The sequence below is a fragment of the Neofelis nebulosa genome, chromosome 6 (genome assembly GCF_028018385.1).
Source record: "Neofelis nebulosa isolate mNeoNeb1 chromosome 6, mNeoNeb1.pri, whole genome shotgun sequence".
NCBI lineage: Eukaryota > Metazoa > Chordata > Mammalia > Carnivora > Felidae > Neofelis > Neofelis nebulosa.
In genome coordinates, this window is record NC_080787.1 from 37,879,672 (window position 1) to 37,907,530 (window position 27,859).

The following is a 27,859-nucleotide window of genomic DNA, read 5'->3' on the forward strand; positions in this document are numbered from 1 at the left end:
AGGAAAGAGGATTGGTGCCTGGGCCAGTGGGGGGCTGTAGTTTAACAATGTTAATTGAGCTTCTGGATCCCAGGTATAAGTTGTGTGTGGTTCCAGCTCCTAGAAACACAGGTAGAGCAAGTTGCTTGTCTCTCTGAGTCTTGATAACCTCATCTGTAGGGTGTAGCAACAGCACCTCCCATCACAAGGTTCTTGTGAGGATGGGATGTATAATGCATGTAAAACACCTTGTACGGTTCTTGACACATAGGAGGCGCTCGGCAAATATGAAAAACACAAAAACAGTCGGGGGGGGGGTGACAAAAAAACTCCCAAATCTTAGTGACTTAAAACAAAGATTTATTCTTTGCCGGTGGCACAAGCTCACTGAGGATCAGCTGGGGGCTCTGCTTTCACCCTTCTCTTCTGGAACCCGGGCTGATGGAGCACCGGCTGTCATCTGGCTGTCATCATTGCAGAGGGAAAGGGAGCTCTGGAAGGCGTCTCCCCAGAAGTTACATGCTGTGGCCCGCAACCCCACACATTCCCGCTCCTATTTTGTTGTCTAAGGGAAGTCTTATGGCCTTGCCCAACTTGAAAAGAGGGGAGCAAGGAAATCTAACACCGCTATGTACCTGAAATGTTTGTGAACAGCTCTAATGACATTCACATCCCCTGAGGTTGCTTCCATCTGACTTCAATGCCAATAATAATAGCAACAAGTGACTTTAATTGGCTGGTTACCATGTACCAGACACTGCAGTAAGCATTTTCTTTCTTTCTTTCTCTCTCTCTCTCTCTTTCTTTTTTTCTTTCTTTCTTCCTGGTTTAAATGTTTATTTATTTATTTTTGAGAGAGAGACAGTGCAAGCAGAGGAGGGGCAGAGAGGGAGACAGAGAATCCCACGCAGGCTCCACACTGTCAGCACAGAGCCTGACTCGGGGCTCGAACTCACGAACCATGAGATCATGACCTGAGCTGAAATCAAGAGTCAGATGCTCCACCAAGCTGAGCCACCCAGGTGTCCCTACAGTGAGCGTTTTCTAGACATGATCACACTTAATCTTCGTAACTCCGCCATGAGTCAGGTAGTATTATCCTAATTTTACAGATGAGAGAATGGAAGTCAGAAAGGGTAAGTAAACTTGCCTGAGGATACCATGCTGGCCTCTGCTGAGAGTCCTGAGACATAACAAATTGAGTTGCCCCCCACTGTGCCCAGGTGGATGGGTCAGGTGCTCACAGAGGGTCATGGCACCCATTGTAACAACCTGTTTCCAGGTTGGAGGCCCTGGGCTATTTTCCAGAGATGCTACAGAAGGAGAAGGGGGCCAAGGGGAGGAGATGGGGAGAATGGAAAGTCCAGAAGGGCAGCTCCTTTCCACATTGACCCATTCCACTCCTCCGCCCCGGTTAAGGTAGGGGCCACGGTTGGGACCAAAACTCTGGTCTTACACCAACTGGGGAAGGCCATAGGTTTTACCGAAGAGCTCTGGGAAAGTTCCCCCTCCCCTGTGCTAAGTACCTTCCTGAAACACTTCTCATTTTGTCACAAAGTCTGAAATGTCAGCACTAAATACATTCAGCTCTTTGGAGCGATGTCAGTCTGATAGTTTAGGGAATTAACTTTGAGGGAAAAAAAAAAAAAGCCAGGAGCATGTGTTCAGGTGTTGACTCTGCCCTGGGCAACTCACTTGGTTTCTCTGAGACCTCAGTTTTCTAATCTGTAAAATGGGATATTAAGACATGGCCTACTTCACAGAACTGTTGTCAGGATCAAGAGGAAAAGGGTACACGAAGTATTTTGGACCTAAAAGACCTATACGCTCATATGAATTAGCTTGTCCCATGTAAAATCAAAGGCGAGTTGATGCATTTAGGCGGGGAGGGGGGATCCTGATCTTTATACTTTACTGTGCGTTTGTTTGATCTGTTGACTTTCCTTGCAAGCGCAAACGGAGCCCAAGGTAGGTAACTGGGTCCTGTGAGGTGTTTCCCTGAGGTGCTCCTGGGTAGGGCACAGCCTCGGAACTGAAGAGCCTCTGGGCCTGTGGAAGGAGGGTGAGGGCTCAGAAGGTGGCACAGAGAATGGAAGGAACCCCCTGCCTGCATGGCGGTTGTGCTTGGGGTTGGCCTTGGTCACATCCCAGGATCGTGTCACATATCTGTGCAGCTAAGGTGGGGTGGTCCTTGGTGGGAGGGCAGGGAAGTGAGGAGAAGGAGGGAAAATGAAATTTTTGCCTGTAAATACTAAGTTAGTGAAAGCACAGGATGGGATAATTGTAGCTAACACTCGTGAAGCACTAAGTATGTGCTAGGCACTTTTCCAATATTAACTCATTTGCACCTCACTGCAATCCAAACAGGTAGGGCCTACTCATATTCCCACTGTATAGACGAGAAAACTGAGGCCAAAAAAAAAGCTTAAGTAGCTTGCTCTGAGTCACACAGCTAGTTAGGAAAGAGCTGGGCTTGAAATCCAGGCAGCCCGTTCTAGTGTTTCCCGCTTTTCCTAGTGAGAGAATTACCTGAAAGAATGATTTTCAAAACAGGGATTCCCGGGGCACCTGGGTGGCTCAGTCAGTTGGGCGGCCGACTTCGGCTCAGGTCATGATCTCACAGCTTGTGAGTTCGAGCCCCATGTCGGGCTCTGGGCTGACAGCTTGGAGCCTGGAGTCTGCTTTGGATTCTGTGTCTCCCTCTCTGCCCCTCCCCCACTCACACTGTCTCTCTGTCTCTCAAAAGTAAACATTAAAAAAAATTTTAACCCCCCCCCAGGGATTCCTGAGCCCACCCCTAGCCTGGGAATCAGCATTTTAAACAAATATTCCAGGGGATTCTCAAACTTAGGGAAGTATGGACAACTGCAGTGTTATGCACTGAGTTAGGAGGGAGAGACCTATTTGCATGAATGAAAGGTTCATGAGGGAAGCAGCCAGAGATGGGGCTGGAAAACTTTGTGTTTTCATTAAATCTAAGATTCCCAAGTTGTGGGACATACCATGATTCTATGTGTGTAAAAAGGAAAAATACTCCTTTTTTAAAAAAAGTTTATTTATTTATTTTGAAAGAGAGAGAGAGAGGGAGAGCGAGTGGGGGAGGGACAGAGAGAGAGGGAGACAGAGAATTCTAAGCAGGCTCTGCCCTGTCAGCACAGAGCCTGATGCAGGGCTCGAACTCACTAACCAGGAGATCATGGCCTGAGCGGAAGTCAGACACTTAACTGAGCCACCCAGGTGTCTCCAAAAGAAAAAAATACTTGTAATCAAACCACGGCCTGAAGCTTTCTTACTATTTCAGAGATATCGGAGCACGAACAAATATATGTCTTAGGAGTGACGAGTTCTCTGGGTCGGGACCAGATTTTGGAGGGGTTTGAAGCCAGAGTAGCCAGTGCCTCGTCAAGTCCAAAGTGAGGGGCACGGCTGAGGGCCTGGTAGGATCACCTGGTGCCATGGCAGAACCTTCCCCGGGAGGAGGAGCTCCACTTTCTGCCTCTTTCCCCACCAAGGGCAAGTCACTTTAACTCTTGGATCCTCCATTTTCTCCCCTGTGCTCTACAAGAACCATGGTAGGAGCTGCCCGCCCTCTCAAGGAGGAGGGGGGAGTGACAAGGTGGCAACAGTGCGGGGGGGGGGGGGGGGGGGCGGTAGCAGACTGAGCACAGCCAGCCTGACACCATCTTCACCCCCTCCCACCCCCTCAGCCACAGGCCTCATGATCGGCTGCCTGGTCTACCCGGATGGCTGGGACTCAAGTGAGGTGCGACGCATGTGTGGGGAGCAGACGGGCAAGTACACGCTGGGTCAGTGCACTATCCGCTGGGCCTTCATGCTGGCCATCCTCAGCATCGGAGACGCCCTCATCCTCTCCTTCCTGGCCTTCGTGCTGGGCTACCGGCAGGACAAGCTCCTCCCCGATGACTACAAGGCCGATGGAAAAGGTAACCTGCCCTCCCCCGGGGAGGTGGGGCTTCCGCTCAGCCGGTTACCAGAGGACTGGTCCCTGGCCCGGGGTTGGGGACGGACACCAAGACCAACTGGACACAGGCCTTGTTCCAGAGGCCAAAAGCCAGTGGGGGGTTGTAAGCTGGCGGCTGATGAGGCAGTGAGAGAGACCTGTGGGGCAGAAGCTGTCTGTGATAGAAGGGTGTCCTCGTGCCTCCCCCGCCCCTGACTTCTGTCAGGGTCTCCAGGGGAGAGAACCCTGATCCAGCCTGGGGGGGCGAGGTACGGCCTCCTAGAGAAGGCGGTGCTGGGGCTGGGTCCTCAAGTTCACCGGGAGTCTGCTTGGTGGAGAGAGGAGCGGCCAGTCAGGAGAGGGGCTGCGTTGTTGGGGCAGGAGGAGAAAGGTAGGTGAGGGGACAGATGTGACAGCTCCTGGAATGCATACGGTGGGCGGTCCCTTGAGTTAGAATAACCTTGGGGTTCTCTGTATGCCATCCTGTTTCAATTTCCTTCTGCCCAAATCCTACCCCTGAGTCATGAGTCAGTTGTAGGAGACCCGAAGCCCAGACGGACGCTTTAGCCTTTTCTGACTCCTTCCCAACTGACCTTTCTTCCTCTTACGGTACTTTCTGCTCCCGTTTCTCTTTCAGGGCATAAATTTTATCTCCTAGTCATAGGGCAAGGCCTGTCTCACATGCTTGTGAATCCAAAATTGCCCACTCTCCCCACAGTCTTCGCCCCATTGACCTGAACTAGAAGGGGGAGGCAAACTCCTTTGCCCCCGGGGAACCAAGGACGCTTCCCAGATGAGGAACTTGATGAGGAACTTGCAGCCCGGAAGGGAGACCCCCCCCCCCCCCGCCCCTGCCCCAGGGCTACACAGAAGGGTGGTGGCAAAAATGACCGGACTCTGGCTCAGCCCAGGGCCCACTGCTCCATAAGGAAGTCATTAGACGTCTCATCCTCCTCTGGCAGTGGAAGACTCGCACGCCTAAGTTATAGGATGAAAGCTGAAAACCAAATTGCTAGAATGAGCTGGAGCAAGGAGGAGAGGAGAGAGAGGTGTCTTTCTGTTGAAGGAGGGGGCCGATAGTTCCTAGGTTCTGGGAACACTTAAGGTCTGGGTGCCTTGAAAACCCCGTGAGGGGAAGGGAAATGGGACTAGTATGTACTGAGGCTTTGCCATGTGCAGGAGTGATGTAAGGTTTGTTCCCGGGGGGCCATCTTTGTTTAATCTGCACAGCAGCCCTGGGGGGACGGGTTGGAGGTGGGGGGGTCCAGCAGGATCTGTCTGCACAACCGGCACTTTCTCCAGCGATGGAGGTTTTTCCAAGGGAGGCTGCAGCAGGGGCCGCCGCCGGAGGCATTTTGTTCAGCTTTTAGCCCCCAGGCGGGGCCAACCTTAAATCTGGAAACACTGCAGAGGACATTTTTGTAGTCCTCATTTGCATTCTTTCCTTTTCACCAGGGATTCTTTTAGCTGGAAAGAAATGTTACGTGCGCGGTGCGGAGTTCCCTTTACAGCGCTTCCCTGTGGAGAGATGGGTTTGTCTCTTTGACCCTTTATCTACTGATCAAAATGTCGGTTGGCTTTCCTCTCTTTCCTTGTCCCTCTTCTTTCGTGCCCCATGCACCTGTTTCAATCTTTTCAGATTCTTTTCTCTCCATATTTTAGTTCCCTCACTATCATGCAGGATTCAATTTATCCTTCTTGTTTATAACCTGTTAGGAAACACCCACATAACCTTTCTGAATACATCTAACTACTTAGTGAAGTAGCTATCGCTGCTGTCAAAGCACAAAATTGGGTCAGGAAAGCAGAATTAAAAAAAAATTTTTTTTAAATGCTTATTTAGTTTTGAGAGAGACAGAGAGACAGAGCATGAGTGGGGGAGGGGCAGAGAGAGAGGGAGACACAGAATCCGAAGCGGGCTCCAGGCTCCGAGCCGTCAGCACAGAGCCCGACGCGGGGCTCGAACTCACAAACCGCGAGATCAGAACCAGAGCCGAAGTCAGATACTTAAGCGACTGAGCCACCCAGGTGCCCTGGAAGGCAGAATTTGAGTCCCAGTTCCTCCAAGTCGCTTTCCTCAAGGTGCTTCCCACGAAAAAGCAGGACACTAACTCCTGCTCTGCCACCTCTATTATTGTGTGACATGAAGGAAACGATGACAGAAGTGAAGGCTTGCATGAGTACGTGGTTGCTGATCCGCTCGTTAAGGGTTAAGGAGGCAGAGGAGAATGAGTGTGGGCTTTGGAGTCAGACCTGGTTTTAAAACTGGGGCTCTGTTGTTAACCAGCTGTGACTGCAGACATTACTCAACTTCGCTGAGCGTTTCCTCATCCGAGCCCCATTTTTACAGGGTGAGGTGGCAGGTTTCTCCTCGGTTGAAAAAATTACCTACTTCAAAAGATCGTGCTCAGGCACAAGACAAGGATGTCTGCCGTTGGCACTGCAGTTGAAGAGCATACTGGAGGTTATAGCCAGGGTAGTTAGGCAAGAAAAAGAAGGAAAAGAAATCCAGTTTGGAGAGGACAAAGTACAACGATCTCTACTAGCAGATGACATGATTTTGCATATGGAACGTGCTAAAGAATCCACTAAAAAACCATGAAAGGTAACATGCAACATTAGCGAGGCTGCAGGATATAAACAATATACAAAAATCTATCACATTCGTACACACAGCAGTGAACAATCTGAAAATGACTTGTCAGAAAGCAATGTCACTTATAATAGCATCAAAAAATAAAATATGTAGGGGCACACCTGGGTGGCTCAGTCGGTTAAGCGGCCAACTTCGGCTCAGGTCATGATCTCGCGGTCCGTGAGTTCGAGCCCCGCATCAGGCTCTGTGCTGACAGCTCAGAGCCTGGAGCCTGTTTCGGATTCTGTGTCTTCCTCTCTCTGACCCTCCCCTGTTCATGCTCTGTCTCTCTCTGTCTCAAAAATAAATAAACGTTAAAAAAAAATTTTTTTTTTAAATAAATAAAATATGTAGAAAAAAATTTAACAAAAGAAGTGTGAGGTTTGTACATGAAAATTAAAAACCGTTGTTGAAAGAAATTAAAGGGCTAAATCAATGGGAGCATCCACATTCACGGATGAGAACACTTCATATTACAATGGCAATGCTCCCCAAACTGATCTACAGATTCAGTGCAATCCTTATCAAAATCCCAGCTGGCTTTTTGCAAAACTTGGTAAGCTGATCCTCAAATTTGTATGGAAACGCAAGGGACCCAGAAGAGCCAAAACAATCATGAAGAAGAACACAAGGTGGAGGACACACATGCCGTGATTTCAAAACTTACTACAAAGCTACAGTAATCAGGATGGTGTGGTCCTGGCATGAGGATCGACATACAGGTCAATGGAATAAAATTAAGAGTCCAGAAATGAACCCAAACATAAATGGCAAACTGATTGTCAACAGAGATGCCAAGACCATTCAATGGAGGGAAAGAATAGTCTTTTCAGTAAATGGCGCTAGAACAACCAGACATCTACACGCAAAAGAATGAAGTCGGGGGCATCTTGGGTGGCCCAGTTGGTTAAGTGTCTGGTTTTAGCTCAGGTCATGATCTCACAGTTCATGGGTTCGAGCCCCAGATTAGGCTCTGTGCTGACAACTTGGAGCCTGGAGCCTTCTTCAAATTCTGTCTCCCTCTCTCTCTCTCTGCCTCTCCCCTGCTCTCACTCTGTCTGTCTCTCTCTCAAAAATAAATAAACATTAAAAAAAAAAAAGAATGAAGTTGGACTGCCCACCTCACATGATATTTAAAAACTGAAAATGGATCAAAGACCTAAATGTAAGATGTAACATTATAAAACTCTTAGAAGAAAACATAGGTATAAATCCTTGTGACCTTGGTTTAGGTGGTGGTTTCTTAGACGTGACACCTAATACACAAGCGACCAAAGGAAAAAATACGTATAAATTGGATTTCATAAAAAATGAAAGCTTTGGTGTGTCAAGGGACACCAACAAGAAAGTGAAGAAAAGACAACCCACAGAATGGGAGAATGTATTTGCAAATCATAATTCTAATATCCAGAATATAATAAGGACTCCTACAACTTGACAAATAAAACTACGAAGAACCCCATTTTTAAAGTGGGCAAAGGATTTGAATAGACGTTTCTCCAAAGAAGATATCCAAATTGGCAAGACAGTTGACATCACTAGTCATTAGGTAAATGCAAATTAAAACCACAATGAACTTTTACTTCACATCCCACTAGGATGGCTGATAAAAAAGATGAACAGGGGCGCCTGGGTGGCTCAGTCAGTTGAGCATCCAACTTCGGCTCAGGTCATGATCTCATGGTTCATGAGTTCGAGCCCTACGTTGGGCTCTGGGCTGATGGCTCAGAGCTTGGAGCCTGCTTCAGATTCTGTGTCTCCCTCTCTCTCTGCCCTGTCCCTGCTCATGCTCTGTCTCTCTCTCCCTCAAGAATAAATAAAACATTAAAAATTAAAAAAAAAAAAAAAGATGAACAGTAACAGGTGTTGGTGAGCACGTGGAGAAAGGAACTCTCATACCCGGCTCGTGAAAAGGTAAAATTGCGCTATTGCTATAGAAAACAGGACGGCAGTTCCTCAAATGGTTAAACATAGAGAGAGGTGCTCTGTGACTCACACATTTATTCCTAGATACGTAGGCAAGAAAACTGCAAACATGTTTGCACAAAAACTTGGATATAAACCTTCATAGCGGCACGAAAGCCAGGAAGTGGAAACCAACCAAATGTGAGTCAGCTGATGACCTGGATAAATAATATGTGTAAATCTACACAGTGGAATATTAATTCAGCTGTAAGAAGTACTGATAATTGCTACCAAGTGGATGAACCTTGAAGACGTTGCAAGTGAAAGGAGCCATACACAAAAGGCCATGTATTGTATGATCCCACTTATTTATTTATTTTTAAAGTTTATTTTCATTTATTTTTAAAATTTTATTTATTTTTATTTATTTCCAAAGCTTATTTATTAAAAATAAATTTTTAGAGAGAGGGTGCGCGTGTGAGCGCACAAGTGTGGGAGGGGCAGGAGAGAGAGAGAGAGAGAGAGACTCCCAAGCAGGCTCTGTACTGTTGGCGCAGGGCCTGATGCGGGGCTTGAACTCACGAACTTCGAGATCATGACCTGAGCCGAAGTTGGACGCTTAGCCAATTGAGCCACCCGGGTGTCCTAACAGCGGTGATGGCTGCACAGCCCAGTGATTATCCTGGAACCCACCAATCTTTGAGTTGAGTACGCTTTGAGTTGAGTAGATTTCGTGTTAGTGAATTGTATCTCAAAAAAAACAAAAGACTGTGTGAAGGATTAGGTAGTGGGTAAATCACTAACAAAGCCTACATGTTATACAGGCGATTAACAAATGTTAGTTCTCTCCTCGTTCTGTCCTTCCGGTATCTCTACTTCTTACGTAATCACCTGCCCGACCACTAACAGCTCCTGGGCTCCAGGTGCCCACTGACACCTCCAGACACTGGAGGGGACAGCAGTGAGGGAAGCGGTCTGACTGGACCTTACCGTCTGATAAGGGACACCACATGCAAAATGCAGTTACAAGCTGGTACACGTTAGGAACAACAACAATGCGAGCCTTCTTGAGAGTGAAGAAATCTGATCTGGTTTGGCGAGGGAGTTGTGTGCAGGGAATTATCCTGCAAACGAGGCCCGGGTGTATACACATAACGCTCTCTTTTTCATTGCAGAGGAAGTCTGAAGCAGCTGGCGTGCTGGTGAGTAATCCCACCGTTGGGTGGTCTGCCTGCCTTGGGGAAGGGCTGTGGCCTCCTTGGCCTCCGTTTCCTTACAGACTCATCAGGCGGAATGGCCCGTGGGGCCGGGTGTAGGGGCTGGCTTAGGGCCTGGGGGGAGGAGCAGTGACTCCCGCAGGAGCTAGCTGGCATCTGAGACCCCCTTGTTTTACCTCTTACTTGAGAAGTGGAAAAAGAACAGGAAGAAATAATGTCAAACAGCCAGGTGGTTTCATAAACTCATCTTTCTGTGGAGCCTGGCAAACAAGAACAGACTGCTTAGAAGTCATTCTTGTAAATGGGGCCCTTATTTTCAGAAAGACTTTAAGTGATCTGTAAGAAAAATAGAAAACCTGGGGCGCCTGGGTGGCGCAGTCGGTTAAGCGTCCGACTTCAGCCAGGTCACGATCTCGCGGTCCGTGAGTTCGAGCCCCGCGTCAGGCTCTGGGCTGATGGCTCGGAGCCTGGAGCCTGTTTCCGATTCTGTGTCTCCCTCTCTCTCTGCCCCTCCCCTGTTCATGCTCTGTCTCTCTCTGTCCCAAAAATAAATAAAAAACGTTGAAAAAAAAATTAAAAAAAAAAAAAAAAAAAAAAAAAAAAAAAAAAAAAAAAGAAAAATAGAAAACCTAATTAAAAAAAAAAAAAGTCACAGAGAGGAAAACAAATATTCTAGAAAGCTAGGCTAATAGAAATACTACCTTCCTTATGCTTCCTGATAGCCAACACAAAAAGAAAAATATGACTTTAACTGATTTTAATGTCTGGTTGAAAAGGAAGCACAACATATCAATTTCCTTATTGCCTTTCAGGTTTCCAAAATGTGATTTAACAAGAATATTAAGGAACACATTAAAAAAATATAAAAGCCCATCATAGTATCACCTTCCAAATAGCTGCCATTTATTGAGGACCTACAGCAGGCTAGGCCCTTCGTGTGGGTAGAAGGGGTTATCTCCATTAAAAAGAAACTTTTTTTAAACGTTTATTTATTTTTGAGAGACAGAGAGAGACAGAGCATGAGCATGGGAGGGACAGAGAGAGGGGGAGACACAGAATCCGGAGCAGGCTCCAGGCTCTGAGCTGTCAGCACAGAGCCCGACGCGGGGCTCGAAATCAGGGAGTGCAAGATCATGACCTGAGCCAAAGTCGGCTGCTTAACCGACTGAGCCACCCAGGTGCCCTGGGGTTATCTCCATTGAAACGATTTTAATTTCTGCAAAGTACCTTCCAGTCCTTGCCCACATAGATATACTTTTTTCAATAATAATAAACACTGCCCGCCCCCACCCCCGCCCCCCCATTAGGTGATTCTCAAACTCTAATATGCATACAACCTACCTGGGAATCTTCTTAAAATGGAAATTCTGATTCAGGGGCCATAGACACTGTTCCTAACCTGCTTCACGCAATGGCTACACTTTGAATAGCAAACTGTTAGAGTGTAAACATTTTCTCATTTTTTTTTTCAATGTTCATTATTATAAGTTTTTTAAAGCCACAAACTCCATAGCCCCGGTGTACTCTTTAATGGCTAAACAAGACCTTGGTTATTAGCCATCGAGGATTGTTCTCACAGATAAGAACGTGTTGCTTCTGTTGATAAATTCTGGAGTAGAATTGCTGAATCAAAGGTAACCACACCTCTATGTCTTTTCACCCATTTCTCCTATCCCTCCGTATCTATGAGCTTGTCATTGTTTTTAATGTTTATTTATTTATTTTTGAGAGAGAGAGAGAGAGAGAGAGAGAGAATTCCAAGCAGGCTCTGCATTGTCAGTGCAGAGCCAGAAGTGGGGCTTGAACTCATGAACAGTGAGATCACGACCTGACCCCAAATTAAGAGTTGGATGCTTAACCAGCTGAGGCACCCAGGCACCTGTTTTCTGTTTTTTACCTTTCAAGATTCCACAGAGATTATAGGCAGTATTTGTCTTTTTCTGACTTATTTCACTTAGCATAATGCCCTGGAGGTCCATTCATGTTGTCACAAATGGCAAAATTGCATTTTTTTTTTGGCTGAATAACATTCCAATATGGATATATAGCACAATTTTTTTTAAGTTTATATATTTTGAGAGACAGAGACAGCACAAGTCGGGGAGGGGCAGAGAGAGAGAATCCCAAGCAAGCACCACACATTCAGTGCGGAGCCCAGCACGGGACTGGAACCCACGAAACTGTGAGATCATGACCAGGAGTCTGATGATGCTTAACCAACTGAGCCACCCAGGAGCCTCTATAGCACAGTTAAAAAAAAGTTTTTTTAAATTTTATTTTAGAGAGAGTGAGAGAGCATGCAAGCGAGGGAGAGGGGCAGAGAGAGAGAGAGAGAGACAGAGACAGGGAATCTTAAGTAGCCTCCACGCTCAGTGTGGAGCCTGATGCGGGGCTCAATCCTATAACCCTGGGATCATGACCTGAGCTGTAGTCAAGAGCTGGGTCCTCAATCGACTGAGTCCCCCAGGCATCCCTCCATAGCACAAGTTTTAAGTGTCCACTGATGGACAGTTAGGCTGTAAATGGCGCTGCCATGAACATGGGAATGCGTACATCTTTTTGAATCAGTATGTTTTTCTTTGGATAAATACCCCCAAATGGAATTGCTGGACCATACGGCAGCTCCATTTCTAATCTTTTGAGGAACCTCCATACTGTTTTTCTTAGTGGCTGCACCAACTCATAATCCCATCAACAGTGCACAGATGTTCTCTTTTCTCCATAACCTTGCCAACACTTTTTGTTTGTCGTTTTGATAGTAGCCTTTCTAAAAGGTGTGAGGTGATATTGTGGTTTTGATTTGCATTTCCCTGAGAGTTAATGATGTTGAGCATCTTTCTATGTGCCTGTTGGCCATCTGTATGTTTTCTTTTGGAAAATGTCTATACAGATCCTTTGCTCATTTTTTATGTATTTATTTATATTTATTCATTTTTTTCTTTCTCATTTTTAGATTGTTTTCTTGCTATTGATTTCTAGGAGTTCTTGATATATTTTGGATATATGATTTGCAAATGTCTCCTCCCATTCAGCAGGCTGCTTTTTTATTGGTTGATGGTTTCCTTTGCTGTGCAGAGCTTTTTGTGTAGTCCCACGTGGTTTTTTTTTTTTTTTTTTCGCTTTTGGTGTTAAATTCAAAAAATCGTTGCCACGATCTATGTCAAGGAGCTTACCGCCTGTGGTTTCTTCTAGCGGCTTTATGGTTTCAGGTCTGATATTAAAGTCTTTAACCCATTTTGATTTAACTTTTGTGTATGGTGTAAGGCAGTGGGCCAGTTTCCCGGTACCATTTAGTGAAAAGACTGTCCTTTCCCCATTGTATATTCATGACTTGTCATAAATTGGCCACAGCATAGGTTCATTTCTGGGCCGTCTACTCTGTTCCGCTGATCTGTGTGTCTGCTTTTATGCCAATACCATACCGTTTTAAGTTTTGTAATATAGGTTGAAATCAGGGAGCCATGATATCATGCTTCTAGCTTTGTTCTTGCCCAAGATTGCTTTTTAAAAATGATACTTTATTTATTTAAGAGACCTGAGTTTTTATTTGATGCACATTGACTATTATTTTATACACTAATGAAATTTGCCTGTCTGGGTAGGGCTGAATCAAAATGTAAGCTTCCGGGGGACATAGGGCACATACATGGGGAATTTGGTTTTGCTTGGCTTTCTAAAAAGTGTCAAATTTTATACTCTTGCGATTTTTTTTTTTTTAATACCACAGGTCATCTATTTCCCTGACAATGGAAAATTAAGGAATCGAATTCTTCAGCGATAGAAACTTGTTCCGTCCACGCTTCCCTGTTCCTGGCCACTATAGGTCTGATACCCTGAAGCCTTTCACTATAGGATTCGAACCTGACACTCTCCTGAGACAAGACCTCCTACCGTATGCAGAACACTTTCAGGAGGAGCAGAACTACAGTGACCCACATTAAAGATATTCAGAGAGACATGGGCGGTACTCTCCTGACGGGGCCCCAGTTCTCATCGTATCCCCTTCATACCGGCGATCACGTTACTCCCTGGAGGCCTCTCCTCTGTAAAATGAGAGGGCTGAGTCCACGTCTCAGGGCTTCCCAGGTCTGAGTCTCGAGAGCCTGAGGATACATTCGTTTGCAGGCACAGCAGACACTGCCACCCAGCTCTCAAAGGGCAGCTGAGGGAGAGGCGGTTGTCATGCCAGATCATTTCAGGTTGGGGCTTAGGGGGTCCTTTGCTTCTCCTTTCTTAACTGTTTTCTTATTGATGATCAGAGGTGGGTAAGGAATGGAGGGGCCACCAGAACCCAGATCTATCAGGAAGTCCTATAAAGACTGGGTGAACATAGGATCTAAAAACTTAGGAGAGTAAACTCCATTACGTTCCCTCAATAGTGCCCACTCCGACCCAATCAGGACTGGCCCCCAGCTTAAGAAATTTGTTACTTGTGTCCAAGTAATTTGTTTTAGTAATAGATCACATTTCTTGTAAGAACAAAACAAAACGACTTTGGATTTGGCACTCAATGGTAAATCTTCTGCCAGCCTCCAGAGGGGAGCTTGATTTAGGGAATACCTCCTTGTAGCAAAGATGAAGACAGGTTCTTTAGGCTATTCCCTGCCTGGAGATGGTACCTAGAAACAGGGCTTGCTGATTATCTGCAGTGGATAATCCTGAGAGGTAGGTAGTTTTTCCCGGTCTTGCGCATTTACTTAGTAAAGAGAAAATGTAGCTGCTGGTAGAGGAGGGGAGGTAAACAGAACGAATCTGTAATGGATCCTGTTACTTGATCAAGGAGCAGTCACTGACAACGGTAAAGTTTCTCATTCCTGGGCTGTAAGGGCATTTTTTTTTTTTTTTTAAAAGTGAACTCTGCCTTCCAACATGGGGTTTGAACTCATGACTTTGGCCAGAGTCCCGTGCTCTACCAACTGAGCCAGCCAGGCGCCCCTGTAGGGCATGCTTTTTAACCAATGCCCTGACAACCTACCCAGTGAGGTTTCTTCTACAGTTCAGATGGATTTGGAATGAGCACCCCAGCATCGTCCTGTTGTTGGTAATGGGAACTATTGGAGTGAGACTTAAGAACAATCATATTCAGAGGTGCCTTAGTGGCTCAGTTGGGTAAGCATCTGACTCTTGGCTCAGGCCTTGATCTCAGGGTTGTGAGTTCAAGTCCCGTGTTGGGTACTACACGTGAAGCCTACTTAAAAAAAAAAAAAAAATCCCATTCATATTTTCTTGTGTTGATAAAATTATTTCAGTCAGGCATTTATGCAAACTTGATGAACAACAGAATTTGACAATTTTTGTAGCTTAGTGCCTTTTCTACTTTACATCCATTTATTTCTCATAATTTTACTTTTCATATGAAAAGAAACATTTCTAAGTCTACCTTCTCAAAATTTCTCACTACAATGGCAACCATGGTGGGCCACAGAAGCTTCTGGGGAACTTGAGCATCTGCCAATAGCCTGCACCTTGCTCTTGCCAGAACAGCACGTTTCACCAAAGCAGGAGTCTGTTTACTAATGACCAGTCCTGGGGAAGGATCTGCAAATCTGTTTAGGAGTCAGCCAGCATTTCACCTTTTGCTTGATCTTCAGAGAAACTCAGAATTCAACCTCTCCAATCACAGTAATGATTTTGGTTGAAAGCTAGTAACTGCTTATCAGCTCAAGTGGCTTTACCTTTACTTAAACTTCTAAGGGCACCTTGAATCTCACCTTTGAAAGTACATAGAAAATCAATAAAATCAGCACCTGTCTAACCAAGTTGCCTTCTCACTTGCCTCTGCCTTGGGCTGGGGCGTAAGGATGGTTGTGATGCCCAAACTTCACCAGGGACTAGGCCTGGGCCGATATGGTCAAGAGAGGGCTAGTCACTTAGATCTGAGATGCTAACCGGATGGATATCTTAAATGCTTTGTCTTACATCTGTATGCAGAGCACATTACCACAGAACTCAGTGGCTTAAAACATTTCCGTTTTTGTGGGTTAGGGATGTCTGTCTCAAGGTTTCTCACAGGGCTGCAATAAGCTATCGGGATCTGCCTCCAGACTCAGTGGTTGTCTGCAGGATGCAGACTGTGGGCCTCCCCATACTGCTACTCACATGGCGGCTTGCTTCCCCAGAAAGAGTTCCAAGACAGAACGAGAGAGGGGGGCAGAGAAGACAGCAGGCACAGCCCTTTGTAACCCAATCGTAGAAGTAACATCTGTCAGTTTTGCCTTGATCTGTTAAAACAGTCACTAAGTCCAGCCCACATTCAAGGTGAGGGGATTACAAAAATGTGTTCATATCCGTGTGGGAATCACTGGAGTCTTTTTAAAAGTTGAAGTTATTATTTTCTGCTGCAATGGGCACTTCCCAGAATGGTTTATTGAAACAAAGGTTAGAGTCCAGTAACCTTACATGCTGATGGATACGTATTTGTTTTGAAATAAGTTGCTGAAGATCAAACAAGGGCTCTGACCCTCTAAACTCACCCCTCTTTGTTATTGAACCTCAAGAGGATTTATAGTAGGGCCCACTAATTTATTAAATTTTTTGTTAACATTTTATTCATTTTTGAGACAGAGAGAGAGCATGAGCAGGGGAGGGGCACAGAGGGAGACACAGAATCCCAAGCAGGCTGTAGGCTCTGAGCTGTCAGCACAGAGCCTGATGCGGCGCCCACGAAGAAGAACCGTGAGATCATGACCTGACCTGAAGTCAGCCACTTAACCCCTAAGCCACCCAGGAGCCCCTAGTGTTCACTAATTTCTAACACCGATGGTCCTCTCCTCTGTATTCAGTAAATCCAAAGCAATCAATGCAACGTCTTAAAGGCACAGCTTCTAGGAGCATAGCTCAAATGCAGGCAGCCGGTGCACTTCTGGAACACGGTCAAGTTCTGCCAGTTGTTATTGTATTAAAATGGGCAAAAACTACATCTGCATTAAGGACAAGATTATGATAAAAAAGCCTCCTCCCTTGAATGGTATGGTCAACAACACAACTACACACTAACGTAAACTTGCTTACTTCGTTAAAACTTCTAAACACTTAACATCATCTTCAGTCTTCTGGCTTTTTAACAGGGATATTTGATATCACAAGGACTTGGTGTGGACTGGCATTTGTGCAAAGACATAAAGACAAACGCACATCATGCGTGTAGTTTTTAAATTCCAACTTTTAAAAACAGGACTTTAGTGACAGAGACAAACCTCCTCCTCAGTAGGTCTCAGGGTTCACATACTATCTTCACGTAATATATACAACTTTATATATTTAATCCTCATATACTGAAGACTATGCAAGCGATGTTAAGATACTAACACCGTGCCAACTGCAAAGGCACCACATTGGCGGGCAAAACACAAAGAACTGACTATTCAAGCTTCTTTGGTGTCATTAGGCCTGATTTCTGGAGTAAATGTAATTCTGATTCTATTATCAATAAATCATCCATTTTCTATGAGACAGTCATCCAACAGCAAATCCCTTTCCTCAGAAGGGCAGACTGTCAGATTCCACAGGTTTCACAAATAAAAGAATGGGCAGTAATAGTCTTGTAACCTGGGCCTGCTCTGGGGCAGCTAAATGGTTCCCCTGTGGACACTCAGGGCAAATGAAGAGTGAAAAGCAGGGGTCCGGGGAGGGGGATGGTTTAACTCCATCTCCGTTTGCTGGTTCTTTTGAGATTGCAACAAGCTCTCCTAGGACAACAGCAATGAAGTTTTCCAAAACCCTCTGAGCTCTAGGCCCATACATTTGACACAAGGCCTAGTGAGACTGCCTAGACTGGTCAGTCCAGTAAACCAACACGTTGGTTTGATGAATTCTGGTTTAATTCGTTTAGGTTGTTTTTTAAACATGTTACATTCTCTTCTGGGCAACACTACAATATGAACACACTACACAGGTCTTCAGCATGATGTAATTAAATTAACTAGGACAGTTTATGTAGTTCAGGGGTGGGGAAGGACTTTCTATTGAGTAACGTTAACAAACATAACAATGAAAGGCAAATAAAAAATTGGAAAAGTATGTGATGGAAAATGATAAAAATGCATCATCTTTAGTATATAACAAATCCTTACCACATAATCAAATAGGGAACCACACCAACATAGAGCTGGGTAATGGAGGTAGATAACCAAATAAAAATGGCCAAAAACCCATGAAACAAGTTTCTGACTTCACTAGTCATCCAATCTGCAAATTAAAACAAGACACTCCTGTTTTTTTTGGCACTCAAACTGGGCATCAGGAATAAAATGAGTGTGGGGACGCCTGGGTGGCTTAGTCGGTGGAGTGTCCGACTGGCTTAGGTCATGATCTGTTTGTGAGTTTGAGCCCTGCACGGGGTTCACTGCTATCAGCACAGAGCCCACTTCAGATCTTCTGTTGCCCCCTCTTGTGTGATCTCTTGTTGCCCTCTTTCCCACTTGTGCTCTCTCAAAAATAAAATAAGTCTAAAAAAAAGATTTTAAAAAAGGAATAAAATGAGTGCGATCCTAACAGGCCCATCCAAACACTGCTAGTCACAGCCAAACAGTCCGTTTCCCACAGAAGTTATGGGACATTCACTACAAGCCATAAAAATGTGCTTACAACCTGGCCCAGCCATTCCATGTCTAAGAATTTGTGCTAAGCAATAAATCAGATGTGTATGAGAGCCTGGGCACAATAGGGTTTGTCATGCCAGTGCCTTAGGCAGAGTTCACAAATCTTTGGCGTTCTGCATCTACAATGATTGTAATCTGAGGCCGGGGTGGGAAAGACATTACCACAAATATTCTGGGAAAATGCTATTGGATATAGGGAATAACAATTTTCTTAAAACTTTCCAAAATGTACTGTTAATCTCACCTACCCCCAATTTAAAGATAGAAGCAAAGCTACAAATGACATAAAGTGGCATGTGTTCAAGCTATACAATTTCACTGCTTATTTAAAGTACAAAAAGCATACTCAACCAATCCTTTCCTCCATCCTGAAGGTTGGCTCAGACCAACTTGGGCAACAAATGAACAGAAATGCTCTGGAAACATGTAGGTTATTAAATAATTTGTTTATTGTACTGCATTTATAAAGAAAACAGACAATGCACCTGATAGAAAGAATAAAAATGCATTTGGGGTTTTAACTGACAGCAATAGAAATCCTTTAGTAAGATCATGGCAATCTGACAGTATTATGATTAAGTTCAATAAAGGTACATGGGGTACTTGGAAGATCAATTTCTATAGCTGCCTCTTTCTACGGCTTCTAATTCATCTGGCTCCTTAAATGACAGGGGGAAAAGCCCTTATTTGGAGGGAAAACATGTCCAAGAAAGAAGTTATAGGTTCTCTCTTCTTAAAATTTCTTTTTACATCAATTGTTAAAATGGGGCCTTCTATTTGTGTTTTGGTTATTTTACTTTAATATCATCACCAGAATTCCTGTAATTCCACAATTGTTATTTTACAGTGTAGAAAAGAATTCAGTTCTAGTCTGCTATTGCTTTAGATGTATATACAGCTGAAAAGCCAAAGTGGATTAGAAGTGCCGAAGGATTTTCCCTGCCGTTGTTGGATACAATCTATTTTCTTTATTCTTGATAGGTGCATAGACAGCCTCACTTAAAATTCTTTCTACAGGAACATGTCTGATTTCAGGACTACCCAATCAAGGATCCGATGAATGGCTGGCCATCGGTACTCAGGGTTCTAGGTTTATGAGTTAAATGGATTGCATAATTGCACCATGTTTTCCTTTGCTGTTGTTGGTGGAAAAATGGCAGAATCTGGACTCCAATTTCCTGTATAGAGGGTCAGCTACCTGAAAGTCTCATCAGCAGCTTTGCTAGGAGAGCCTCAAGTTGCACTTCCTTGGCTTTCTGTAAATCACTCCTGGAGCCGTCTCCGCAGAATGCTGTAGTCCTCAAGGCCCACTTGGTCTGTGCTAAACAAGTGGCTGTGACCCCAAGCCTGCCCCTCTTTTACTTTTCAATATGACCCGAGGAATATATGATGTCTAGGGCAAGTCTAAGAGACGCCCATTCTAAAGTAAGATTCACAGAGCCTTTTCTCATTAAAAAAAAAAAAAAAAAAAAAAAAAAAGCCTCAAGTACATCTCAATTATCCCAAAATTGCAGTTAAAAACTTACATTATACAAAGAAATAGCAGCAGAGAATGGCTAATCTTAAAACAACCAAAAACAAAAAACAAAAATAAAAACAAAACAAAACACCCCCTCCAAAACAAAACAAAAAAACCCCACCCCAAAAAGTGCCATCCCACCCTTCCCCTTGGTTCTTCTATACTGGGATTTCACTTAAGACCTGAAGCCTCTCAGAAAATGAGAAAGGCTAAGCCACAGAGGGAAACTGCTTCAAGGCTAAATTTGGACAAGATGAAGAAAAAGCTGTGAATATAGGTAGGGGACTGATTGGAAAAGAATCAGGAATTCTAGGGCATTTTCTTCTTAGAGGGGAAATCTCTGATACCCAGATCTCCTTTCTAGAGTCATCCTGAATTCTTTAGTTAGTTATGGGGCAATAAACTCAAGTGCAGTGAGTAAAGTGCCAGCCAGGGTTTAAAACAATGAAAAACAAAACAGCCAAATGAACGAACTCTGCTGTTAGGGTAACAGAAGACACACAGGAAAGGACTGTTTTGCAAAACAGCTGTGGTTCTGCAGAAATTACAAATCAATGGTTCCGCTTCTGTTTTCATCAAAAATCAGACCAAAGATTCAAGGATCTTAGAGTTATTAAAGGATGAAAGGAATTTGATAGTGCTTTGAACAGTGATAAAATGGTACCCAAATTTGGAGCTTATACAGCTCCTTTAAAAAGACAGCCTGAAAGTCGCAGGAAAAAATGTGAACATAGAGAGCAACAGAAACAGTCCAGGTAGATGATGCAGCCTGGATACAGCAAGTTTAATGTCTCTGCTGTACACAGAAGTAACACCCTTTCCCCTTCTCATCCTTATGCTGGCACTAGGATACGCACTAGAAAATTTGACTCTTAGAGTCAGTGAATAAAAGGATGAGCTCATACATCTTCATAGTTTTTAAAAAGGATGTGTATAATTTAAAGGGTGTTCTAATGGAAAGACAAGGGTACAGGGTGAGAGGCTGTTTCACATTTTAGTCTATTCGTCTTTGGCAGAGCCCAATCAAGGCCAAATTCACCTAGGATGCCCAATGGCTGTGGGGGATCTCCACAGGGTCAAGTAAGCAAACCCAAATGAACAGATTGATTTAAAAAAAGAAAACAAGAAAACAAAAAAACAAAACAAAAAAACAAAACAAAAAAACCCCTTAGGAAACCCTTGAAGGAAGAGCTTCACCCTGAAAAGGGAAGAGGGAAATACTTGTTGGGGAGGGGTGAGGATCAGCATGTGATCTCTGCTGCGCTGTTAGGCTGGGGCTTAGGAGTTGAGCCAAGGGTGCCGGAGACAATCGGCAGCAGTGGCTCTCTTCTCGGGTATCAGCTCCAACATGGGCAGTAAGAAATCCGTGAAGCCAGCTGCCTCTTCCTGAGACCACTCATACTTCTCCACTAGAACCTCAAAAAGGCCCCAGGGTTTCAGTTTCGTGATGTGTTTCAGGTCACCTATGATAAAGACAATACAAAAGAAACTGACTGACACTGACAAGTGACAAGAGCCTTTTGTGGATATCCAGGAACTAATCCGGGTGCTCTATAAAGAAATTTTGCCACCAGAATTGAATCTTTCTTCATTCAAATTTCTCACATTCTCCATTCTGAGGGCCTAAAAACTTAAGATAATTTGTTTGCTCCACCATTCCAGAATATTCTGTCCCAGTCAAATTGGGCAGGCCTAGCATGAACTAGGTATTCACTAAAATGAATATTAAATGCCTATATATGCAACATGGTGTCATATGGTGTTCAGAGGCAGTTTATTACCACATACCAAGAACAATTTGTTTGTACTGTTTTTTTTTTTTTTTTTGACTTAACAGTCTAGTAAATATTGCTTCCAAATAAGGCAGTAAGAGCTAATACCACGCCAAACCTGTATAAAAGCAACAAGACTAAAAGAACAAACCCCACACAGGTTTCAGATATAGCTACACTACACTTTGTAGTATTCTGGAATGTCATTCTAAATTTTGCTTCTTTGAAATGATAATTAAAAAAAAAATAAGGTCAATTACAGTGCCTTATTAAGGTAAATGCTGCTTTAAAACTTCTACAACACTTATTTGAGGTCTCTTCTGTGGGCAGTGAGTGCCTGATTAATTACCTACTCGGTATATGCATGCCATTAACTGGTCTTTGTGCAAGGAGGAACTCTTATGAAGCACTTCAGTATTTTCCTGCCAAAATAGAAACATTAAATGTTTCTGAGGATGCTTGCTGTCAAGTGTTGAGCAAAATGATTTTCCTCAGCATTAGTGTAGAGGTTGTGAGGAAAAAGGGAATCATGGCAAAAAGGGAAAAAAAGGCCAGTCTTCCAATCCCTTCCATGTCAGGTGTTCAAATTTCAGCTTTCAAATTTTATTTGTATGCATAAGTACACATTTAAATATGCCAATGTATATTATCGAGTCAAAAAGTTGAAGTAAGAGTATTCTCTTGGTTTCCTTCACTCCTCAGTGATGACATAAACTTATAAAATTGTCAAGGGTAAAGTTAATTTGTAGAACTGATGGGCTTAAGTGACTATGTTGGGTGTCACTAGGCCACAAGACAGAGTGAGATGTAATCCTGCCCTTAGGAAGCTTGAAGTAAATGATTTGCCCTTTGAAAGAGGCAGTTCTTAGACCAAATGCTAGCAAAAATCTGCCCATTTTCCAGAAGTGCTATAATAGGAGTAATCAATGTGCCAGGTACTATATACAAAGTAACTTATTCAATATGAAGTAGACACTTATAATCTCCAGTTAGAAATCAGCAGACTGAGATTGTGTAGCAGCTGGGATTTGAACCCAGATAGTCTGGTTCCAGTCTCTGCTCTTGACCACACTACTACAGCTCAGCAGTCAAGACAGGACCATTCTTCTATAGGTGCTGGGAATACATGTACCCAGCAGTACTTACCTCTTCATTTTTAAACACTTTGCCCCCTTAATGTCTGGGAACAAACACATTTATTTTACCTTTTTTGGTGAAAAACTCCTTGGAATATTTTCCTGCCACAATGAGCTTGCGAGGCACCTTCCCCAGAAGTTCTATGATCAATGCAATGTGATCTGTATGTTTCAAACATTTCAGGAAAGGGGAAAAAAAAGACATACATAACAGGAGTAACAAATGCAGTTCTAGACAATGGCAGAAAGAGTAGCATGCACACCTCTTTATGAAGCATTTCAGGGTTGCTTTCTGTCCTAAATAGGAAGAGGACTCTATCCACCTAATGGAGAGTCCAGAAAACCATAACAAAATCACGCACCCACTCCAGTGGGACTTGAGTGATAAGATAACTAAAAACAATCTTGGTGTGAATGCTCTGCTTCCTTAAGTTGTATACCTGGGGCCTAGATAAAAACTCATGTTAATAATACTACCTCTGCGATTGAAGAAGTCCTGTGAATATTTCCCACTGAGGGCAAAGCGTCTTGGAATTCTGCCTATCAGCTCTATAATGTGCGCAATGTGGTCTAAAATAGAAGGGTAAGAAGAACAGGATCAAGGACAAGCTGTAAAGGGTTTTTTTTATGAATAGCTTTTTCAAGGACTAGCTCTTTAAGAGTAACTACAAATATAACCAAGGATATTCCAGGGGAGACTGGGAAGGTCGAGAATTATTTCAGGTGGTTGGTTACCTGATAGCAGCTGGCAAGTCCCACTCTGGAGTTTGGAGGCTTAACTAGATCTTTATTTCTATTTTGCCTATACATCTAGGTTCAGGTGGGTTTTTCAGATGAGGTGAAAAACTGTACCAATATTCTTTACACATTCTGGAACTGTTATTTATTTATGATACTGCCCTGGGCTTCACGTAGTAATATCACTCTGTTTAACAATGTTCATGACGATTAAATTATCACATATGATTATTTGAGTTTTCACGACCACCCTGTACAACAGGCCAAAGATTAATACCCCATTGTAAAGATGAGAAAATAGAACCTCAGAGAGAATAAATGGCCTACTTGAAGGTACAGGGCTAAAAGGAGCTAGAACTCAAATGAAAACCCACATCTTATCATGTCTAGTTCAGAGCTATTTGTTTTAAAATAAATCATATTTTAAGTACAAATTAGCAAAAAACATTTTAGTTTTCATTTATTTTTTAAATTTTTTTAGTGTTTATCTTTGAGAGAGAGTGACAGAGTATGAGTGGGGGAGAGGCAGAGAGAGAAGGAGACACAGAATCCGAAGCAGGCTCCAGGCTCTGAGCTGTCAGCACAGAGCCCGTTGTGGGGCTTGAACTCACAAACTGTGAGATCGTGACCTGAGCCAAAGTTGGATGCTTTTAACTGACTGAGCCACCCAGGTGCCCCGAAAAACATTTTAAAATACAGCTACTTGACTTCCGTAGGCCACGAAAAGATGTCCACATCATAGCAGTGCGTTGTAACTGTCACGGCATGAATATGGACTGTGAACACTGCCAGGGATGTGTCCAGTGTGTCCCCAGGTGAGCCTGGGACTGGCCAGCATCCATCCACACTTACAGGCAGCTCTACTACCTTTTTTATTCTGCAGGTAACTAAGAATACGAAGTACATTTTAAAAAGTGATGGCTGCTAGTCACAAAAGGACTTTAATCCTGTTTGAGAATCATGAAGATCAAAAGGAATTACTTAAAGATTTCTAATGTTACCTTAAAGGGGAATAATAATATGCCAGAGACATCAATATATCTGGGAATTTGTGAATGTCTCAGGTCCTATCTGTTTCTCATGTAAAGGACCCAGTGCTGTCATTTTAAAAGGGCTTTACATTCATGAATTCACTATAACCTTTTGGCAGTTTTGACTGAATTTATAGTTCAGTAACAAGGACTCGGCTGCTAAGAAATTTCTGCCTATTTTAGGCAAAACCTGCAAATAAATGTCTTTGTATAAACAGATTATAAATGAGACCACAGTTTATCTTCTGTAAACTTCCAAGTGAAGTATTGGTTCTTTTAATATTTTTCCTATACCAAGGAATTATTTTTCCCCTGAATGTGTTATTTTACATTTAGTTCCAGCAACCTGTATCTGGTTTATCAATTGATCATAGGGCTGATATACCTGATAGGCAAAATTATCCAAGTATTATTCCAAGAGTTAGGGGCTGGAGAATATCATCAGAGAACATGCTTCTTAGGTTGGCCCCAGTCCTACCGTGACTTGTAACAAACTATGTATACACTGGCTGGAGGATAAGGGTTTGCTGTTTTCTGCTCTTATGGGCCTCTTATGCAGTAGTTTAAAGTTTCACCTAAAGACTGTTAGTATTGACTGGTACAGGAGGAAATAAATTTGTATAGAAATACCTAGGATAGATGGTTCTCCCTTATTCCTTACTTGGGACTTTTTATATATGTTTCAATCATCAAGTTTGGTAGCATAAGATCCTATACAATATAATTCCAGCTGCTCTATGTGTTCTGTACCACACACTATTTACAGAGAGTGTACAAAAATAGAAAAAAAAAAATCAACTACCCTCCCAAAGATAGTAGGGCATTTCTTTCTTTCTTTCCTTCCTTCCTTTCTCTTTCTTTCTCTCTCTCTCCCTCCCTCCCTCCCTCCTTTCTATTACATTTATTTATTTTTGAGAAACAGAGTGAGACAAAGCATAAGCAGGGTATGGGCAGAAAGAGAAGGAGACACAGAATCTGAAGCAGGCTCCAGGTTCTGAGCAAGCGGTCAGCACAGAGCCTGACGCGGGGCTCGAACCCATGGACTGTGAGATCATGACCTGAGCCGAAGTCGGATGCTCAACCTACTGAGCCACCCAGGCACCCCTATAGTAGGGCATTTCTAAAATGGTGTAAGTCTATAGCGCCAAACTTACAACCAGAAAAAAAAAAAAAAAGCAGCAAAGACTAGGGAAAATTAAGTGTGTACATAGACAGTAATTACAGTTATATTCTTACAAGGGCTGATGTATAGAAAACACATCCATACTGTACCCACTAAAATAGGCATTTGGCTATGGGAACTGGCGCAACATTTTCCAAACAGTACTTATTAGGAATGTCAGGAGGTCCTACTAAAAATGCCTACTAATATCCCAAGGGACCACAGTGTGAGAAATAGAGGTTTCTTGGTTCCACAGGGCACAAAACTTGATTTCCCTAAGATGGAGGAAAGCACAGGGAGTGAAGGACATATTTTCCTTATTGGGAGGGTATATTGCTAGTGCTCTTTCAAAGTAATTCCCGTTAATCCTGAAAACAAAATCTGCCCAAACTGTTTAATCAAGAAGGTAAGATACCTCTTTAACAGTTCTTTCATTCACAATTATCTCATCTAAGTTATCTGGCCACCACCATGATAAAAAAAAAAAAAAAAAAAATCACATGTGGGGACTAAGCTTAGGAATTCCCTGAGCTTGCACAGATGGGTTAATAAGGCATAAGGAAATAGAAAGCTACAGGATGAACGCATCCAAGATTAGGTAAACAGGGCAAAGGCCCCCAGTAGAGGACAAAATACTGGAATAGAAAAGCCTCAGGATGAAAGTATCAAAAATGAGGTAAACAAGATTAGGTATTCAGGGCAGAAACACCCCCCCAACTTAGTACAATAGCAAAAAGCTGCTTTCACAGGGAAGAAGGACCAAAATAGGTAAATAGGGCTATAGACCCCAGTAGGGCCCAGAGTGGAGCCTAGAGTGGAGCCCAGAGTGCCCAGAGTGGAGCTAATTAGCAAAAGAAAGGTGCCTTGCTGACCCTTGAGGGTGCAGGCTCTGTCTTGTCCCCTAGGCCAGTTTAGGTAAACAGAGGTGGTGCCTCAGGCCTGCTGTAAACAAACTCCCTCCCAGCTTTGTTTTGTATTGACCCAAACCCCTAACACCGCCTATCTTCAAAACTCTCCATTCCCCCGTCTATGAGTTAATGTTCATGGTTTCACGGTCTCTTTTACACATCTGTCACGCTTGTAAGCCTTCTGATCCTAATAAAAATGGAACAAGGACCCTTACTCGGGGCTCTTGTCAACTCCTGAACATTAGCCTCTCTTGCATTTTAATCCTGCATCCCACTCTCTTGCTGGACAAGAGAGAACTCCAGACCCAGTCTACGACAATCACACATTTAGTTGTCTGCTTTTACAGCCTCTCAGATGGAGCAGCTCACAGCTTGGGCCTTTCCCACCAGCTATCACAAAATGTAAGCCAATAATATTTTGTTTTAAAATGGAACTCTAAATGTTAATATCATTTAAAAAGAAAAAAAGCGGGGCGCCTGGATGGCGCAGTCGGTTGAGCGTCCGACTTCAGCCAGGTCACGATCTCGCGGTCCGTGAGTTCGAGCCCCGCGTCAGGCTCTGGGCCGATGGCTCGGAGCCTGGAGCCTGTTTCCGATTCTGTGTCTCCCTTCTCTCTCTGCCCCTCCCCCGTTCATGCTCTGTCTCTCTCTGTCCCAAAAATAAATAAAAAAACGTTGGAAAAAAAATTTTTTTTAAAAAAATAAAAAGAAAAAAAGTATGGCTTTAATTTTTAGAAAAAGAAAATGCTCAATATTGTAGAATGTATACAAACAGGATATAGTCTCTGCATTCACAAACACCATTCAAATCGTATGTTTGCCTATAAAATTACTGACTTCCAAATAAAGTTGCAGGCGTAAGTGAGCAAGCTGACGAACAGGTAATTCAAATGGGGTAAAGAATGAATCACTGATTTATAGAGAAAGGAAAATAACTAGATGTTTTAGAAGAAATTACCCGGTAAATACAATTTTTAGTTTGACCATGTGTAGCCTTTTCTCTTAATCCTCACAGAGTTCTTTAATAGCTACTATAAAATATTGAGTATACCTAATACTTAATATAAAACATCTTATATTTCTATCTTTTCTGGGATTTATATATTCTTAGCATACTAAAAAGACTAAGCTCTTCAGTACTACAAACCACACGGCCACACAAGTGTAACTACCATGCACAGACATCCTCAGTTAAGAGGACTCACCTTCATCCCGAGTGTACTCTTCCCCTGAATGCGGTTCAAACAAATAGTCGCCTGTGGCCAGTTCAAACGCCTAAGAAAAAGAGGACAATAT

The 27,859-nt window shown here is 43.4% G+C and overlaps 2 protein-coding genes across 3 annotated transcripts in view; one reads left to right on the forward strand and one right to left on the reverse strand.

The window, feature by feature from the left end:
* LHFPL5 (LHFPL tetraspan subfamily member 5) overlaps positions 1-15,456 on the forward strand; it is a 26,149-nt gene extending 10,693 nt beyond the window's left edge. For both annotated transcript variants that reach the window (XM_058733700.1, XM_058733699.1), the window contains exons 3-5: positions 3,687-3,923; positions 9,656-9,684; positions 13,442-15,456. In XM_058733700.1, coding sequence (XP_058589683.1) covers positions 3,687-3,923; positions 9,656-9,666 — 248 coding nt within the window. In that variant the 3' untranslated portion in view covers positions 9,667-9,684; positions 13,442-15,456. The remainder of the gene's footprint in view (positions 1-3,686; positions 3,924-9,655; positions 9,685-13,441) is intronic.
* Positions 15,457-18,724: 3,268 nt separating this feature from the next.
* The window catches only part of SRPK1 (SRSF protein kinase 1), an 81,590-nt gene continuing 72,455 nt past the window's right edge, over positions 18,725-27,859 (reverse strand). The window contains 3 exon segments of the mRNA XM_058733698.1: positions 18,725-21,279; positions 22,794-22,886; positions 27,769-27,838. Coding sequence (XP_058589681.1) covers positions 21,095-21,279; positions 22,794-22,886; positions 27,769-27,838 — 348 coding nt within the window. The 3' untranslated portion in view covers positions 18,725-21,094.